The sequence below is a fragment of the Dendropsophus ebraccatus genome, chromosome 3 (genome assembly GCF_027789765.1).
Source record: "Dendropsophus ebraccatus isolate aDenEbr1 chromosome 3, aDenEbr1.pat, whole genome shotgun sequence".
NCBI classification, from domain to species: Eukaryota; Metazoa; Chordata; class Amphibia; order Anura; family Hylidae; genus Dendropsophus; species Dendropsophus ebraccatus.
The window spans coordinates 191,464,928-191,479,738 of record NC_091456.1 but is presented as its reverse complement, the minus strand read 5'-3'; the positions used below and the strand labels follow the sequence as shown (position 1 = coordinate 191,479,738).

The 14,811-nt window shown below is 43.4% G+C and overlaps 1 protein-coding gene across 2 annotated transcripts; it reads right to left on the bottom strand.

The window, feature by feature from the left end:
• Positions 1-11,455: 11,455 nt before the first annotated feature.
• Positions 11,456-14,486, bottom strand: LOC138786752 (gastrula zinc finger protein XlCGF57.1-like). Of its 2 annotated transcripts, none has more exons than XM_069963776.1 (2): positions 13,695-14,486; positions 11,456-12,939 (listed from the first exon to the last, which is right to left on the bottom strand). In XM_069963776.1, the coding sequence occupies exons 1-2, from the start codon at positions 14,128-14,130 to the stop codon at positions 11,810-11,812; spliced, it is 1,566 nt and encodes a 521-aa protein (XP_069819877.1). In that variant the 5' UTR covers positions 14,131-14,486; the 3' UTR covers positions 11,456-11,809. The 2 variants fall into 2 exon arrangements, with proteins under 2 accessions (XP_069819877.1, XP_069819878.1); XM_069963777.1 differs by having other exon boundaries at positions 13,707-14,486.
• Between the last annotated feature and the right edge of the window lie 325 nt (positions 14,487-14,811).

Here is a 14,811-nt window from a genome sequence, read left to right as displayed (position 1 = left end):
CCGAACGAATGTGGAATTACAGTGAACGATTAACAATGATTTTGGTCGCCTGCATTTATATGATATCGTTTAAATCCGAAGTATATAACAATAATTTGCATTATTTTGCAATTGTCCTGTGTAACAGGGCCTTAATGGTTCTTTTACATGGAGCGATAATTCACCCAATCGAACTATTAACAATTTTGAAGTAACTGTGTTTTATGGTAACGAGCAGCATTTAGATGGAACGATAAATTGTTTCAAAAATTGTTATTGCGATCATTTTAAGATCGCTTAAAGGACAACTCCGGCGAAAAAATTTTTTGGCTTATTTAACACACATTACAAAGTTATATAACTTTGTAATGTGGTTAAATACCCGGTCTGGCCCCCTTCCCCCACTTTCCGACCCCCCACCCCGGAAGTTAAAGAATATATACATTACCTATTACGGTCGTCACGGTCCTCTTCTCTGGTGTCGGGTGATGTCAGAGCTGGGGGCGGTCCGGGTCTTCTTCCTCCTCGGCGTCTTCATTGAGAGTGAATGGGAGAGAAAAGGCTGCTGGTGCACATGCGCACCAGCCTTTAAGCCCATCTCATACATAGGGTGAATCGGTGAAAGACTGTTTACACGAAGCGATCTGCGAATTTTCAGTGACCGACTAATGACCATTTGAGAACATGTTAAAAGATCATGATGAACGATTAATCGCTCATCGCTTGATCATTCGCTGTGTTTACTCGAGCCGATTATCGATCAAATGCGATCATTATCGTGAAAAATTGAAGGATAATCACGCCATGTAAAAGGACCATTAGGGTCCTATTAGACGAAGCAATGTTTGACAATAAACTATCACAAATGAGATCGTTTATCGGTAACCTGAAATTGTCCGCTATATTACACAAAACGATGGTCGTTAGATATGAACGTTACTACGATCGTTTCCTCCATCTGATCCCTGCAAATGAAGGAACAATGTGGAATTACGCTGAACGATTAGTGAACGAATCTGGAATTACAGCAAACGGTGTCGGCTCCAAATGAACAATTTCTCGTTGCTCGTTTGATTGTTGCCTGCATTTACACAAAATGACTATCATTTAAATTCGGACAATATAGTGATAATTCACACAATAATTGTCCCGTGTAATAGGGCCATAGACTTATCCTGTGGTCGTTCATGTCTAGTGATATGTGAATCCATGAAAATATGGTCCAATTATAATGAAACATTCTCCAGTATCCTTTGTCTTATCCCTATGAAGTTCTTTAATGCCCTGATGTTATTAGTAGTCACAGTCACACTATCACACCCGCTCCTGTGAACCTGTGGAGCCTCTCAAAGTCAATGTGCACCATTGTCCCAGCTGAAGGAGAACTCACTTCCCCTAACCTACAAGGGGTTTTCGGAGGCATTACCAGAGAGACAGGTCTCCACAGAGAAGCAAAATACCTTCAGTCAAGTCAACACTTTTCGGAGGGGATCGGATGGCATCTCTGGATTTGAGAGACATATTTTCACATTCCTATAGCTCCAGCTTTCAGTAAATTTTTAAGAATCACCCTGCCGATTTGAGGGGAAATGCATAATCTATATTTCAGGGTCCTCCCATTTGGTATTTCAACAGCTCCGTTTGTATTTACCAAAGTGGTCGTTGCTATCCTGAGGTTGCAAGGCATTAGAGTCATCCGATATCTGAACAATTGGCTCATCATGGCCACATTGGTGGACATCTTGAATGCCCATGTCCCCTTCGCCTAGGTTGGTTGGTGAACGAGGAGAAGTCTGACTTGATTCTTACCACATTCAAAAGCTTTCTAGGGTTTGTAGTAAACTCTACATGGATTACATTATTTCTGTCTCCTCAATGAATTTTGAAAATCCAGAAAAGTTGCCGGTTCCTACAGGTAGCAGGTCCAGTTTTCATCTGAATGAGGCCTCCTATATTCTACAATGGATGCAGTACCGTGGGTGCTCTAGCACCTGAGAAATCTACAAAAGAAAGTGGTACAATCCTGAAACCAGAACCTTTCCGATTTGGACATATTTTATCTATTAACATTTGCAGGTCATGGGTGCCCACTATCACCCCTATTGTATGCTCTCTATATTAAGCCACTAGCTGCTGCGATTAGAAGAGACCCAAAGATAGAAGGATTTGGAGTTAGGGGAGTTGTGGATAAAATTACCATGTACGCAGACGATTTATTACTGTTTGTGAGAAACCCAGATAGGACCATACCGAGTTTGGTAGCCAAGCTGGGCTAGATATTAATTGGAACAAATCCACCCTGCTGAGTATTAATAAAGAGGAGGACCGAAGCGCGTCTCAAAGCTCCCGGATATATGGGGAACTACAAGGGAATATAGAGTATTTGGGGGTACATATTGGTCGGGACCCAAAGGAATTTTGTTTGCATAATATAAAACCTTACCTGAAGAAGTTGGAAAAACAGGTGGATGTATGGTCTAGACTGGCAATCTCTATGGCAGATAGGGCTGCTCTGATTAAAATGGTGGTACAACCACAAGTGTTATATTTTTTGCGGGCATCTCCTATCTGGATTCCTGAGAAGTATTTTAAAAAACTGGAAGGAATTCTGGGTAGGTTGCTATGGGGTAGACGTCGAGTGAGGGCTAGATACGGGAGATTTGCGGCACCGTTTCACCTGGGCGGTATGGGTTTGCCAAACTTCCGTGTCTATTTCTTTTTTTTTTTTTTTATTGTATTTTTATTATTAAAGAATTTTTTCCTTTTAAACATCAGACAATACAATGCAACAAAGTATACATTAACAAGTACACAGCATCGGGGGTCAAACAACTCAGTACTAGAGAGGATTCAGCTCATATAATCAAATGCAGGAGCAGTGGAAACATTGCCCATACTACTCATGTCACAAACTAAATGGATAAAGAAGACACATCATAAAGAAAAAGAGAAAAAAAAAAAGAAAACAGACCAACAGATCGGGGGGCAGGGGAAGGGTGGACAAGACAGAGGTTACACGAGGAAAGGCTACAGAGAGGGTTACCAGGCACTGAAGATCAAGCTGTACGTGGAGCCCTAATATTAGAGGATTCCTTCTCCGCCCAAAACACATCCCACAGGTGCCAGACCTGCTTGAGGTGGTCCAGTCTATTATTAAGCATAGCAGTCAGTTGTTCCATATTTCTAACATCGAGAATGCGAGCATGTAGGTCATTTTGCGTAGGTGAGGCCGTCCTCCTCCAAAATCTAGCTACTAGACAGCGTGCTGCCGTGAGAATATGAAGCAGCAGTTTCATAGTCTTGCGCCCCAATTTTACGGATGAGACATTGAAAAGGTAAAAGACAGGGTCCAGTGCAATCTCAATGCCCACAACTTCCCTGATCAGATCCTTCACCATCACCCAGTATGGAATAATTAGGGGGCAAGACCAGTAAATGTGCTGCAGGGAGCCCACTCCCCCCTGACATCTCCAACATACATTAGGTAGCGTGGGGTTCATAGTGTGTAGGAATTCAGGGGTGTGGTACCACAAAAGCATTAATTTGTATTGGTTTTCTTTATAGGTCGTACATATAGACGTCTTAGAAGCCCTGTCCCATATCACCCGCCATACCGATTGTGGCAGCTGTCTGCCAAACAGCGCCTCCCATCGCGACATATAAGGATACCTCACTTCTTCGTCAGGGGGAAAAGTTCAGTGGCTAAAGTTGCGTAGGGCAGGAGGGTCCGGTCCCTAGGGTTAACGATGTCTGCAAAGCGGAACAACTTGTTCGTATGCCAGACTCTAGACATTCCACTCGTCAGGCTATCCGGGAGACTCGGGTGGAAAAGGAAGGAGGTCATCAGGGAGCATTTGGAGACTAAGGGGAATTTTTTGATGCAAGTGTGCCAGACGCGTCTTGTATGGTTTATAGGACCTAAGACCGGTCCCTGGAGGGGCGTGTCAGGGGTGGACCACAAGAGAGAGTTGGGATGGACAGGCGCTAACCACAACTTCTCTAGCAGCATCCACTTCGTGTAGGCCATAGGCGCCGACCAAGCCGGGATATAGCGGAGGTGTGCCGCCCAATAGTAACAGACCAAGTCAGGTAGGGCTAGTCCTCCTAAAGACTTGGGAGCCTGCAGGATATTTTTAGCAATTCTATGGCGTTTATGAGCCCACACAAAGCGGAGGATGGAGGCTTGAATAGCTTAAAGAGGGACTTGGATTGGGAGGGTCTCAAAGTAGTAGAGAATTTTGGGCAATACGGTCATCTTAACTGCCGCTATCCTCCCTAGTAGAGAAATGGGCAATGAATTCCATTTGTCCAAGAGGGTCCGGATGTCCGCAAACAGTTTCGGAAAATTAAAGGCATAGAGGGAGGAGTAGGTGTTTGTGATTTGCACCCCCAGGTATTTAAGGGAGGTGTCTCTCCAATGATAATGAAAATTTCTCTTCAGGTTATCCAGTAAAGGGTTGAGGATATTGATGGGTAAGGCTTCTGTTTTGGACGCGTTCACCTTATAACCAGATAAACAACCGAAGCGGGCCAGGAGGGTGTGGAGGTTGGGAAGGGAGATATGCGTTGGGTCAGGGTTAGTAGAACGTCGTCTGCAAAGAGGGACAGTTTGTAGTCCACTCCGCGGATTTGCATCCCATGGATATCTGGGTGGCATCTAATGGCCGCCGCCAGGGGCTCAATGCACATCACGAAAATTAGTGGTGAGAGCGGGCACCCCTGACGGGTGCCATTGCGTATACAGATCATTCCTGACATAGCGTGGGGGAATTTTATGGAAGCTGTGGGGGACCGTGTCTATTTCTATGCTATCACTCTTTCTAACATTAAGAAAAGCAACACGACTTGGCTTGGAGAATATATCCTGGAGACTTTGGGGGGACACTTCTGCACATTGTTTGAGGCCCTGGAAGGTGGGAGTGGGGAAAATATGGCCTTGAGACATTTTTCTATTTTTGGGATGTGGCAGGGTGTGGGAAAAATGGAAGACTTGGTTTAAAATTACACACAGTTTAGTATACGCACCACTATGGGGGAATCAATCAAAGGTATTTGGAAGGATTTGGGTATATATAGAATTAACCATATGTATGAGAATGGTGTGCTTAAAACTTTTAAAGATTTGCAGACACAATATAATTTCAAAAAAGAACACTGGTTACACTACATACAACTCACATATCTGTCACAGAAAATAGGGATAAAAGGGGTTTTACTGTTGGATAAGCTCACGGGTGGGGGTAAAGGGGACATTAAAAAAATGTATATGGTGATAACTGAGGAATTAGGAAGTATACAAGAAACCAAAATGAAATGGGAGAAAGAAATAGGTCCTATTGCGGAAGAGGAATGGGTAATGTACGGAATTGTAGAGAAGTGTCTCTTAGTTCAAGCCATCAATTTACTCAATTTAAAATAATACAACGATTACATTATTATCCAGAGCTGATAGCTAGGTTTAGGAAACACGAGAGGGTTGAGTGCCCGAAATGTGCAATATCTAACGCCAACTATATACATATGCTGTGGGGTTGTAGTGGGGTACAGGGATTCTGGAAATCAGTTGTGTCTGAAGTGTGTTCCAGACTGGGTGTGTCTTTACTGTATGCTCCAAGCGTTATGATACTGGGAGATACATCCAGTATTCTGTCCAAATATATGAGGATAATAAGCCATGTTCTGTTTTTGGCAAGACTGGTTGTTTTTAGGGGATGGGTACTGCCACAACCACCGGTTAAAGCAGAGTGGATAAATTTGGTTAATAAAGTTAAGCAATACGAATACTTGCACTATAGCGCAGGGGTAAAGGGAAGGCAGAAGTATAAAGCCACGTGGTATGACTGGGAAAGAGGCGGCAAAAATAATTTATATTTAGGTAAGTTTGTGTTGTGTTCCCCCCCTGCTCTTGTTCTCTCTTTTGGGGATCGAGGGGGGGGGGGGAAGGTTTTGGGGGATGGGGGGATATGGGGACTGAACAAATTAGGATGATGTTGGCTTTTATCTCCTTATACTCTGTTTTCTTTTTTGTATTGTTATTTTGGATAAAGTAAATTAAAGTAAAATAAATATTTTTAAAAAAAAAAAAAACATTTGCAGGTCACTCAGGTAGTAGCTAAAGGTCAAGGACGGGATGGACCTGAAGCGGTGCATCAAGTTCTCACCCACTTTGCACCTTTTCTTCCTGGCAAAGCGGTAAAAATTAAAACAGGTAATATTGCTGTGTGTATTACATCAACAATCAGGGAGGCAGAGAAGATCTTCGCCTTGGCAGAATTCAGGAAAACCAGGTTATCCGCAGCACATGTCAGGGGAGTACAGAATACCCAACGGATCGTCTCAGTCGCAGCTTGACAGTACCGGGGGACTGGTCCCTGAACCAGGACATCTTCCAGCAGTTGGTTGACAGATGGCATTGAGAAAGAGGCCAAACTGAAGACATTCTGCACCTTATACAGGACGGACAAGCCAGTTGTAGTAAATGCCGTGGCAATTCCCTGGAACTATACACTTAGTGTATATATTCCCGCCAACTTCCATGATACCAAGGGTAATTAAGATCAACCAAGACCAGGCATCGGTAATTACCATCTTACTCTTTTGGCCAAAAATGTTGTGGTTCCCCAAACTCATGTTGATGAGTCAGGGGAGGTACTGGAGGTTGCCACCCAGGCCGGACCTAGTGGCGCAGAGCAGCCACCTGTGCTGGGAAGTTCAGTCCTTCAACCTGACAGCCTTAAGCTTAACAGGTCCATATTGAGAGACAGAGATCTATGGATCAAGTGTGGCAACACTATCTCACTCTAGGAGCTAGGCGACCAACCCTTCATATGCAAGAATCGTTGGGGTTCTTTCAGAGGTGCGTCTACAGAAGCTTGTGGTATCCCTCACATCTTGGAGTTCCTTCAAGATGGATTTGAAAAGGCAATTGCAGCCCTATCAGGTTGGCTTCATAGAAAACTTCTACAGGTCGAAGACATTATCAAATCAATAAAGAAGTCCTAGGACGTCAGAGGAAGTGCATTGATTGCACGAAACAGCTTTCACGTACACTGAAGGTGTCGGTGTCAAAGCCACCAAGTGTTTTTATGGATTGTATCCAGAGACTACAATTTTCTTTTCTTTTTTTTTTTTGAATGTGCGTAGACTGTTTGCACACCTGAACAGTCTGACCCCAATAATCCCCTGCACCCTCTCCTGATGCTGGAAGTGCCCACCGCTTGTTCTACAGATGTACATATAGAGTAATTTGTGGCCGGAGAACCTATGCATGATAAGAAGGAGAGTGTCATGTCAGCGTCAATGACGGGAGCAGAGCGGGAAGAGAGCGAGAGCTAAAGAGAGTCGGGAAACATCATTAGTTGGTTGGTGGAGTAGTAGATCAAGAAGGAAATTTATCATTGTTTTTGCACATTTTTAGTCTGTGTTTGCACTTGTTTTTCCTGTTTCGCTGTATTTATGAAGTAAATTTCACATGCAAAACTAGTGCAATTTTTTTATTACATGCCTAAGGTTTTTGCATATAATCAATACATTTCACACAAAAACTACTGTAATAAAGGAAGGCACAAAAACAATAATTAACAGTTATTAGTCTGAATGATAAAGTCCCACCCTAGTCTATGGGAGACTGGTGAAATGATGTATAATGTATACTTGGCTTACTAAGTAACAGTACAGTGGTAAATAGAGATGAGTGAAGTTGGCTTTGTTAAAATTTGTGAGAAGCAGAACGATCGGCTTTTGAATCCAGATGTCTGCGCGCTCCATGTGAAGGTGGATACAGCCTGATAACACAAGGGTATAGCACGGCACTGTCTCTGAAGAGGAGGGCAGCACAGCATGAAGCAAGAGATGCCATCTGGAACTAATGTCACAGCACAGAATGGCAGAGCTGGAGCGCCGCCCTGCCATCATGCTTCTGGTGGCAGCGCAACTCAGGAAGTAAGCTGGCCTGGAATACCCCTTTAACCCCTTAACGAACATGGGCGTACATTTACTCCCCCACTGCCTGGGCCTTAATGCAAGAGGGCTTAAATGTACGCCCTACCGGGGTCCCGGGCTATGGAGCGGGCTCACGAGCTAAACTTGCTCCATAGCCGGTGAGGACCGGCTGCAGCCAGGCCCTCACCCTCTATAGCGGGCTGCCGTAATCGCACGCCCGCCCCCATTAACCCCTTAAATGTGTTTGACTATAAGTGACTGGAGCATCTCTGGTCACGTAGCGATTGAGACCCCCGCAGCGTGTCTGTGGGGGTCCCGATCACATGGCCTGACTGACGGAGGTCTCTTACCTTCCTCTGTGCAGTCAGGTCTCTAGTCTGCTGATAGAACCTGCCTGTGACCTGTGTGACCTATCAGATTGCCAATAACACTGATTCCTGCTATGTTATGGCATAGCAGTGATCAGTGTATGTAATCTAATGTATTAAAGGGGTTGTCCGGCGATAAAAAATTATTCACAGAATAACACACATTACAAAGTTATACAACTTTGTAATGTATGTTATGTCTGTGAATGGCCCCCTTCCCCGTGTCCCACCACCCCCACCCGTGTACCCGGAAGTGTGGTGCGCTATACATTACCTGTCACGTGCCGACCACGGTCTCCGATCCTCAGCAGTGACGTCTTCTTCGGGAGGCCAGTGGATCTTCCCGAGTGCCGGCCGCCCTCTGCAGCGTCATCCGAAGCTCAGCCGCGATTGGCTGAGCATAACTGTGCTCAGCCAATCGCGGCTGAGCAGCTGATAACGTGGCCGCGTCATCAGCCGCTCAGCCGCGATTGGCTGAGCACAGTTATGCTCAGCCAATCGCGGCGGAGCGTCGGATGACGCTGCAGAGGGCGGCCGGCACTCGGGAAGATCCGCTGGCCGCCCGAAGAAGACGTCACTGCTGACGATCGGAGACTGTGGACGACACGAGATGCGGTGAGTATAATGCACCACACTTCCGGGTCTAGCGTGGGTGGGGGGAAACACGGGGAAGGGGGCCATTCACAGACATAACATACATTACAAAGTTGTATAACTTTGTAATGTGTGTTATTCTGTGAATAATTTTTTATCGCCGGACAACCCCTTTAATGTAAAAGTCCCCTAAGGGGACTATAAAAGTGTAAAAAAAAGAATGAGAATCATAAAAGTTTTAAAAAATACCATGAAGCCCCTCCCCCAATAAAAGTGAAAATCACAAGCTTCCCATTTTATACATAAAACACATAAAATTAATAAAGGTAATTAACATATAATATACTGTAGCGTGCGTAATAGTCCGATCTATTAAAATAAATCAAAACTTTTCCTGCACGGTGAAAGACGTGAACAAAAAGCAGTTTTTTTAACTGACATTTTATGTATAAAAAAAACAATCAACAAAAAGTGATCAATACGTCTGATCTAGAAAAAAAATGTTACTAACAAAAACTAGAGATCATGGCGTAAAAAATGACACCCCATATGACCCCTTGGTGAAAAAATAAATGCGCTATAGGAGGTAAAATAGGGCCATATTAAATATGTCTCATTGCAAAAAAAAAAAAGTTTTACTGCTAAAAAAAAATAGTAAAACATTAGAAAACCTAGTAAACCTCCATATCACCGTGTTCAGACTGACCCATAGAATAAAGGAAAAATGCCAGTTTTACCATAAAGGGTCCTATTCCACGGGCCGAGGATCAACGATGTAAACGAGCCGCAATCTGCTAGATCGCCGCTCGTTTACTGGGCCTATTCCACGGCCCGATGATCGTTGAGCGAGGGCTGCAAGGACATTGTTGCCGATGTCCTTGCAGCAACATACATTACCTGTCCAGGCTTCTTCTCCGCGCTGTCTTCATCCCCGGGTCCCCCGCGCTCTATCTTCAGAATGGCCGGTCAGCTGACAGGCCACACACAGCCAATCACAGGCCGTGGCGGTCCCGGCCTGTGATTGGCTGAGCGCTTCGTCAGCTGACCGGCCATTCTGAAGATAGAGCGCGCGGGACCCGGGGATGAAGGCAGCGCGGAGAAGAAGCCTGGACAGGTAATGTATGCTGATGCTGCTGCTGCTTGTCAAGTCGTTGGTCGCCCGCCGCGCACCGCTATTCAACCGTAGCGATGCGCGGTGGGGGAACGATGATTTTAGGTCTGGCCCTCTCTATTTCACCGAACGATAATGGGCCGAATCGGGCCAAACGGGGCCGATCTGGCCGATTATCGTTACTGTGGAATAGTGCATGACGTAAACGGAAACACATTTTTGGACCCAAGTTCCCAAGATCCAAGTTTGGACCCAAGGTAGATTGAAAGATGCCAATACAAAGTACACCTGCTCCTGAAAAAAACAAGCCCTCACATGGCCCTGTAGGTGGTAAAATAAAAGAGTTATGGGTCTGAGGTATGGAAAAAACAAAAACGCAAAAGTGACACTTGGCTCAGTTATTAAAGGGGTAGTGCGGTTTAAAGGATTTTTTTTTTAAATAACACACATTACAAAGTTATACAACAGTGTAATGCATGTTATTTAAGTGAATGGCCCCCATCCCCATGTCCCCCCCCCCGACCGTGGACCCAGAAGTGTAATACACTATACTTAAGTAATCACTGTTGACCCCCTCCGCCATCTTGGGACGATCACGCCATCTTCAGGAGGCGGGCCTGACTGCTCCAGGCCACCCTCATGCCGGCCCCCCTCCAGCGAGTCATCAGCTGCTCAGCCACGACTGGCTGAGCATAGCAGTGCTCATCCAATTTAAAAAAAACTAAATGTTCCTAAACTCGCTCTATTCCCAGGCTTATAGCGCTTTTATCCTTGGATCCGATCCATGTGGCTGTGTGAGGTGTAATTTTTTGCGCCATGATCTGTTCTTTTTATCGGTACGTTGTTTACATATATGCGACTTTTTTTTTATCACTTTTCATTACAATTTTTCTGGATTTGATGTGATTAAAATAAATAAATATGTTTATTTATTTATTTTTATGTATAAAAAGGGAAAGGGAAGGGGTTTTTTTTATTACTGAAAAAACTTTATTTTATATAACTTTTATACACTAACTAGACTTCCCCCTATCTCTCATTGAGATCTATGCAGTACATATCTACTACATAGATCAATGCGATCAGTTAGCCATTGCTCTGGTATGCTGGAGGCCAGAGCAATGGATCACCGAGCCGGGATCAGAGCCATTACAGCACACAGGCCTGGCCCAGCAACATGCAGGGATGGCCCCCTCTGCAGCTGTCTGTTTTGGCATCGATAGAAAGTACAGATCATGGCGCAAAAAAATGACACCTCACACAGCCCCATAGATTAAAGGATAAAGGCGTTATAAGCCTGGGAATAGAGCGATTTTAAGAATTTTTTTTTTAAAGGTTTTAATCTTTTAAAAGCCGTCAAATAAAATTGAAGTTATACAAGATCATTTTAATTTCATTGCGCAAATTATTTTTTTTCTAATTTTGCTGCATATTTAATGGGAAAATTAAGTCTGCCATTGGAAAATACAGTTAGTGGCGCAAAAAATTAAGGGATCATGTGGGTCTGTCGGTCCTGGAGGGGTTAAACGCTAGCGGCCAAAATGACAACTGCAAGATTTCAGGATTTTATAATATAGATAGGAAAATTAAAAACTCATAAAAACAAAAAAAATTTAAATAACTTACATTAACATGAAAACTTTATTCAAACATCTTTTCTGACACGTTCCCTTAAAATGGCAAATACATGAGCAGTGAAAAAGGAGAACACCTGTATCTCTGACCAACTTACAGAAGATTCTAATCTGAATATGGAACTAAAGGTTGTAGTTCTGACTGATAGGAAGAGTCCATGGTGGGGTCACTTTGCCCTCTCTCATGTAAGTACTTTTCCAGTGTGGGTTTTTTGATGTTTATCAAGAGTGTATTTATCAGTAAAACATTTTCCACATGTTGAGCATAAAAATGGTTTCTCCCCAGTGTGAGTTTTTTTATGTCTATTAAGAGCTGATTCCTGAGTAAAACATTTCCCACATTCGAAGCATGAAAATGGCTTCTCCCCTGTGTGAGTTCTCAAATGTCTATCAAGCTTTGATTTCTTAATGAAACATTTTCCACATTCAGAGCATGAAAATGGCTTCTCCCCCGAGTGATTTTTTTGATGATCGTCAAGATATGTTTTTGCTCCATATTTTTTCCCACATTCTGAACATGAAAAGGGCTTCTCCCCTGTGTGATTTCTCAGATGGACAACGAGAGCTGAGTTCCGGTTAAAACGTTTTCCACATTCTGAACATGAAAAGGGCTTCTCCCCTGTGTGATTTCTCAGATGGACAATGAGAGCTGAGTTCCGGTTAAAACATTTTCCACATTCTGAACATGAAAATGGCTTCTCCCCTGTGTGAATTCTCAGATGTCTAACAATCTGTGATTTAAAAGTAAAACACTTCTCACATTCTGTACATGAAAATGGCCTATCCCCTGTGTGAGTTCTCTGATGTTCAACAAGCTCTGATTTGAAAGTATAACCTTTCCCACATTCTGAACATGAAAATGGCTTCTCCCCTGGGCAAGTTCTCTGATGTGCAACATGCTTCTCCCCTGTGTGAGCTTTGAAATGTGTAGCAAGCTTTGATTTGAAATCAAAACATTTCCCACACTCTGAACATGAAAATAGCTTCTTCCGTGTGTGAATTTTCTGGTGTTTCACGAGACACCTTTTATAGGTAAAATGTTTTCCACATTGTGAACACGCAAATGAAGGCTTTTCTGTATCTGCTTTCGAATGTTCCCCATCCTTTCTGCAACTTTTATTTTTCTCAACAGTCTGTGATGGATCAGTAGCCACGACTTGTATAGAAGGATGAGATGGCAGATCTTTTCTGTGAGGGGCTGGGGGTATATCTGGGGTAATAGAAGGTTCTTCATATGTATCTTGTGTGATCTGACCATCTGCTGTAATATCTGGAGATATCTGATGTCCCTCTGATCTCCGGGGACACTCAGCTGTCAAGAATAAAACAGTAAAAAATATATATTTTTTTTAACTATATCAACAGGTGATTTTTCAGTGTGTGGTGTATTTCTACTCTAGCGGTAATAGGCTTGTGTATTAAAAGTGCAATTTACTATCAGGAGTAAGGGCCCTATTATATGGGGCTATTATCGTGTGAAAATCGTTATATCGTTCAATTTAAACGATAATCGTCCTGTGTAATTGCAACAATTGAAAAATCATTCGCGAGTCGTTGATTTAGATCTGACCCTAAAATCATTGCTAAACCGTAGACAACTACTGCTAACCCCAGGGGGGGGGGATAGCCCTAACATGTGAAAAAATGCAACTGCTATGGCCTTTTAAGCACAAGGAGGAAAAATCGAAAACGCAAAAAAGAGTTAATCGTTCGATGTAGTTCCGCATTTGTTTACTAATCGTTCAGCGTAATTGCACATGGTTCATTGTTTTGTCTAATAGGACCATAAGCCTAGTCTATTTTCTGTGAAGGGGATTGGTTTGTCTCAAAGCTTTCTAAAAATTGTATCATCACTGGCCCAGATTTACCGGGCTGGCTAACGCTCACACTGTGTGGGTTTTCCCACAGCAACCAATCACAGTTCAGGTACACACAGGCTGGGTTAGAAGATGGCAGGAAAGTAGTCACATGCTGGATAGCACAGGTGATAGGGAAGCACAAAATAGTTACAGCCGGTGACTGAGGAGAATGTGTGACTGTTCTCTGCATTTAGTGGTCACTACTCACCTGGGCGGTTACCTGTAGTGATGTCCTCCTTATACTGCTCATCACTGCTGTCATCTGTCTCTTCTTCTTTTATGTCTGTACCATTGATAAGGTTCATATCTTTTCCTGTAGTGATGTCCTCCTTATACTGCTCATCACTGCTGTCATCTGTCTCTTCTTCTTTTATGCCTGTACCATTGATAAGGTTCATATCTTTCCCTGTAGTGTTGTCCTCCTTATACTGCTCATCACTGCTGTCATCTGTTTCTTCTTCTTTTATGTCTATACCATTGATAAGGTTCATATCTTTCCCTGTAGTGATGTCTTTCTTATACTGCTCATCACTGCTGTCATCTGTCATCTCTTTTTCTTCTTTTTCTCTTATGTCTGTAGCATTAGTATAGTTCAGATCTTTCCCCGGATTTATTAGCTTTGAAATAAATATTATAAAAACCATCAGAAAGTAGGAGAAGTTCCATGAAAAGCTGAAGACAAGCAAAATGCATAAGTAGTTACCGTGAGGAACAAAAATTACATGACAGGAAGAGTTATCTGAATCACATAGGTGCAGGTCTCCTACTAGATCAGTGGTGTCAAACTCAAATACACAGTGGGACAAAAATAAAAAATTGGACAAAGTCGCGGGACAACCTTGATAACTATTGAAGTGCGAATGTGGCGTTCCTGGCACTGTCAGTGTTGTGCGTCTCCCAGCCCCGTGCACATGATAATTGACATGTTAATTGCTATGACATGATTAAACCCCAACCAATATAATAGCCAATCCCCTTAAAATTGCCTCTCATATTAGCCAGCCCCCCAAGTGTCCCATATAGTAGCCAGCCCTCCCCAATAGTGTCTTATATAGTAGCCAGCCCTCCCCAATACTCTCTTATATAGTAGCCAGCCCTCCCCCATAGTCTCTTATATAGTAGCTAGCCCTCCCCAATAGTGTCTTAAATAGCAGCCAGCCCTCCCCCATAGTCTCTTATATAGTAGCCAGCCCTCCCCCATAGTCTCTTATATAGTAGCCAGCCCTCCCCAACAATCTCATATAGTAGCCAGCCCTCCCCCATAGTCTCTTATATAGTAGCCAGCCCCCCTATAGTCTCTTATATAGTAGCCAGCCCCCCTATAG